The sequence below is a fragment of the Penaeus japonicus genome, unplaced genomic scaffold, assembly GCF_977035675.1.
Source record: "Penaeus japonicus unplaced genomic scaffold, GWHDUDI00000001_assembly GWHDUDI00000010, whole genome shotgun sequence".
NCBI classification, from domain to species: domain Eukaryota; kingdom Metazoa; phylum Arthropoda; class Malacostraca; order Decapoda; family Penaeidae; genus Penaeus; species Penaeus japonicus.
The window spans coordinates 17,530,729-17,535,728 of record NW_028234412.1 but is presented as its reverse complement, the minus strand read 5'-3'; the positions used below and the strand labels follow the sequence as shown (position 1 = coordinate 17,535,728).

Sequence of the window (5,000 nt, the reverse complement as noted above, 5' to 3'; positions counted from 1 at the left end):
TGGTTTCCTTCTATACTCTTTGATATTCATTTGCAATATGTAATTTCTTTTGTAGATGAACTTTACTTCCATAGGAAAGTTATAGCTGAAAGTGTTGATTACAAGATGAAACCCTTTTGTACAGTTCCTATCATAGCAAGATTAACATGCAGTTTGATTTTAAAACTTGCATATCAATGTACAATTGTCATCTATTGTATGTTGCTATTTCTTGCTTGCAAGCAGTGTTACAAAGATATTCTGTGTTATGTGCATCTTGTATACTTCTTCACTTGTTTGAATAAATTCAGTGTCTTTCTGTGTATTCTTTAACCCAGTGTCAACCCTATACTGTAGACCTTTTATGTCTCCTTTCTGTTTAACCTCGTGGCCTCTGTTTAACCTCCTTGATTTTGGTCTCTTATCTTCTGATTATTTAGTATAGTATAAGTGATAGTACAACATTTTTCTTGGATTTTTTTTTATTCTTTCCATCTTCTTTATCAGAAAATGAATTTTAATGCAGTAGCACAGTCACTCTGCAATATAATAGACTTGATGTGAAATGTCTTCAGGAATTCTCTACTTTGAGTTCAGTTCATAAACATATATCCACCTTCCAGCCATTAACAATCCTTTCATTGTAGCTGCGCGGGGGAGGATATGAGCCAGAGCTCCACTATCCCAACTGGCGTCGTGTCCATAAGCCCATTGATCGTCATCACGTGCTCCTTGATGCCCTAACTAAGCTTATGGATGGTAAGATTCTGCGTTCTATTATAATATTAACTACATAGTAGGTAATCATTAAGAGAAAGACAAAAAAAAGTTGCCTTTTTAAAAAATTCTTTGTAATGACTTGAGTTATCATTGGTCAGGTTTGTTTTCACACAAGGCTCACTTACAGATGATAATGAATTTATGTATATGTATTAATAAAAATAATCACACCATTGAATATATCTGCATAACAGGCATCAATGACACTAGCAGTGGAACAGATAAGTGGCTGAGTAGGTTAGAGAGCAGCAGCTGGATGAACAACATCAAGGAAACCTTGAACTGTGCATGCCTTGTAGCACAGTGTCTTGATCAGGTATGCAGTTGATTGATATGAAGGCTAATGAACATTCAGCAACAGATCTTATTGATTTAATTGAGATGGTTCAATAATATTTTACTACATGCATGAAATACCAGAAATTTCCATTATAACTCATCATTGTTGCAGAAATATAGATACATCACTTTCGTCTCCACAAGTCATACATTTTCAGTTTATAAAGATTCATATGGATTTATATATGCATATGATGGGTACATGTATGTAAGAACACTTTCTAAAGCTTTGTCTTATCACAGGAAGGAGCATCTGTTCTGGTGCATGACACAGACGGGATGGACTCCACTTTGCAGGTTACTTCACTGGCTCAGATAATACTCAATCCAGATTGCCGGACTGTTAGGGGGTAAATATTCCTTTGCCATGATTAATAAAGGTGTTAATAAAGAATTTTCTGCTCAAAGGAATATAGATGTTAATGTTTGAAGCTTTACTAAGATGCATTAAATTGCTGTCTTAATAGCTTGTGTTTATTATTGTTGTTGTTATCGTTGTATTTTTTTTTGTAATATTTTGATTGCTCACAGTCTGATGATTGCTATTGATAATAATACTGGTACCAAAAGAATATTACTTTTGTCATCCTTGCCTGTGACTTTCATTGTCTTTGTTATTGCAGTTTTGAAGCACTGATAGAACGGGAGTGGATCCAGGGAGGCCACCCCTTCGCCACTCGCCACGCCCGTTCCTGCTACACCCCAAGCACCCAGCGTTCGAAAGTCAACTCTCCCACGTTCCTCCTCTTCCTTGACTGTGTCTACCAAATTCATCACCAATTCAGTTGCAGCTTTGAGTTTGCCGAGAACTTCTTAGTGATGCTCTTTGAACATTCATATTCATCACAGTTTGGTAAGGCACTGTATGTGATTGTTTTTTTGCCTCATTATTAGTATTTGCATTCTGTTTATGATAGTGGACTATTAGTAAGCATTACTTCTTCACCAGAGAAGGAAGATGGATGTTCAGTGAATCATTTTAATGATTGTAACATTTACTGTAAGGGAAATATGAAACAACATTACTCTATTAACCCTCTCTGGATGGGTGGTACACTACTGTACCGCTCATTCAAAAGCCCGGTGGCCGGGCGGCACAATATGGTGCCAGCCATTTAATTGATTTAGGCCTAAGCGTTCGAAAGCCCTGGCATTGTGACATGCAAGGCTGGAATGCCCCTGTCGTGAGTGGGTTAACCCATTCACGCCGGGGGCTATTCCGGCTTTAAATGGTTGGAATGCCAGGGTATTCAAACGCATAAGCCTAACGCCTCGGGATTATCGGGCACACTAGCCGCGAGCGAGCACTGTACTCACCCGGTGCGCCAGCCTAGACCAAATATCTTGTCACCGGCATCTGACCCAAAAAACACTCAACATGATAGCAAGTCAGCCAGTGCAAATGGGTTACGAAAAAATGGGTCAACTTCCTTCAAAAAATGTTTATAATAAACAATCAAGTGTCTTCAAAACAGTTGTAATAGTAAAAAGATTATTTTTAAGAAGCATTTTTTCTGTGCAGTGGAGAAAATATTCATTTCTCAGTATATAGGCAGTGTGTTCTTGTAAATGTTCTCCCTGCAACCCCATTGGCATATCATTATAACTTATTCAGGGTAATGAATTTCCTAGATAATCTGTACCATATACACAATCTGCATCTACAATGATTGTGGTAGACTGCATTGTCAGTTCAAGTCATAGGGTTGGCCAATGTATCTGTGGCTGGTATAGTATTTGTACCTTAACCCTCTCTGGACGGGTGGTACAGTACTGTACCGCTCATTCAAAAGCTCAGTGGCCGGGCGGCACAGTATTGTGCCAGCCATATAATTGATTTAGGCCTAAGCGCTCGAAAGCCCCGGCATTGTGACATTCAAGGCTGGAATGCCCCCGTCGTGAGTGGGTTAAATTCTCAACCACCATGTTTCAATATTCTCCTTTTTGATTTTTTGGTATTTTTTCCACTAAATAATAGCATATGATTGTTTTTCATTATTCTGGCAAAAGGAGTTTCATAGAATTTTATTAATCAAAGTTGGCATGGTATGATGCAATAGAGATTAGATGCATTTCACAGGAAGAAATATAGGAGAAAATACAGACAAAGAATGTGTTGGTGTGAAGATATTTGTGGTAATAGGTAGACCACTGAGACTGTATCTAGACATGCTGAATTTCCTGAGCCTGTGCATAAAGTTCAATTAGTTTTCTCTGTACCCATACTCTAAAAGAAAACATGCAGACACATATTTTGCAAAATGCTGGAGTGATAAACTGCCTCTACAATCTTTTATCCATTAACTCAGAATATTTGCTACCCATCTCTCATACATCATGCTACCTATTTACAAGCCATAACATGAATACATACAGAAGAAAAAATGTGTGTACTTTTCAGAGTGGATTTTGATAAACAGGTGATCCCTTCTTTTGCAGGAACATTTTTAGGGAATAATGAAGGTGAGAGAAGAGTTATGATGGCCCATGAAAGAACAGCCAGTTTGTGGTCCTTTGTCAACCGGCCTGAGGTGCTTCCCAAGTATCTGAATCCCATGTATGAGCCAAACCAACGTGTCATATGGCCATCTGTTGCACCAATGAGCCTGGTAAATATGCCCTTTAATATTTGGATGTATGTGTTGAGTTTGTGTTAGTGCTGAGTAAGGGAACAGTTTATCAGCAGTAATATGAAGATATTTGATTTTTTTATTATGTAAATAAGTTTAGTTGTAGCTTCTAAATTAATTGTTATAGTTCATTTGTTACATATATCACATACATAAATTATAAACTGGAATCATTCATATATACAAATGCCAAGATACTTGTATTATATATATGTCTGTATGCATGTTTGCATGTATGTATGTATGTATCTGTGTTTCCACGTGTAATTGTTTTTTTTTTTTTGTTTTTGTTTTTACATTTTTTTTCCTTCTCTTTATGTGATTTATTACATTTATTTAATAAAATCACTTAATTTTGTCTAACCTCTTTTTTCAGCAACTCTGGGGTAGTGTGTTTTTGAGATGGGTGGTAGACCAGGGTCCACAGGAAGCTGCCTGGACCATAGTAAGAGAACTGAGGGAGAAGGAGTCCTCGGTCAGGTCCCAGGTGGCAAGATTAAGACGTCAGTTACAGGACTTAGAGCGCGAGGCAGTAGATGTCGGCATTTTGACACCACCTCCAACAGGGGAAGTAGAGGTGGCCTAAAAGCCCTCTGGAAGTTGTGATTAAGCCACAAGTGTTGTGCAGATCTAACACTTTATTACTTAATTTGCATTGTTCGTAAATGTCATAAATTGAAAGGTGATTTGATAGACATGTAATAACAGCAGCACCCCAGAAATATGTGATGTTTGATCTTTTGTTTCACGTGTGCAGAAAATAGATTCTTTTAGTCTTAGGTGATAAAGATATTGGAGTAAGCTTAAAAAGGTTGCAATGTATTTGATAGCTGCTGATGTAAGGAAAATATTACAGATGATAAGAACAGCAAGAGAATTATTGGCAAGTGATTGTAGTGATTAATATAATGAACATTTTATGATAATCATATCCTGACTCAACATAATTATTTCATAAATACCCACATAGAATTATATCTTCATTCCTGTGTGGAAGTCATTACCTGTATTGTCAATTTCAACTTTTTTTTCTCTACTTGTCAAAGTCCTATTATCATCTTCATAATTATTTTTGTAATTTTTGTTACTGTTTTTATGTATTTCTGCTGTTGTTTCTTATATTTTCAAATGGTAAATTTATTGTAACTAATGATTCTCTGGCTTTATACGTATGAATGTAAATGATAAAGATAACATTATCTTGCACTACTTATGATATAATTGATTTTAAGAAAACACTTTCTTGATCAATCTACTCTCTTCTGTGTTTCC

At 36.6% G+C, this 5,000-nt stretch overlaps 1 protein-coding gene across 5 annotated transcripts in view; it reads left to right on the top strand.

Moving 5' to 3' along the window:
- The window catches only part of LOC122248408 (myotubularin-related protein 9), a 28,174-nt gene that overhangs the window by 22,270 nt on the left and 904 nt on the right, over nucleotides 1-5,000 (top strand). For all 5 annotated transcript variants that reach the window (XM_086540894.1, XM_086540891.1, XM_086540893.1 and 2 more), the window contains 6 exons: nucleotides 627-738; nucleotides 954-1,075; nucleotides 1,342-1,448; nucleotides 1,722-1,951; nucleotides 3,538-3,707; nucleotides 4,105-5,000. The exon at nucleotides 4,105-5,000 is cut by the window's right edge and continues 904 nt beyond it. In XM_086540894.1, coding sequence (XP_086397020.1) covers nucleotides 627-738; nucleotides 954-1,075; nucleotides 1,342-1,448; nucleotides 1,722-1,951; nucleotides 3,538-3,707; nucleotides 4,105-4,314 — 951 coding nt within the window. In that variant the 3' untranslated portion in view covers nucleotides 4,315-5,000. The remainder of the gene's footprint in view (nucleotides 1-626; nucleotides 739-953; nucleotides 1,076-1,341; nucleotides 1,449-1,721; nucleotides 1,952-3,537; nucleotides 3,708-4,104) is intronic.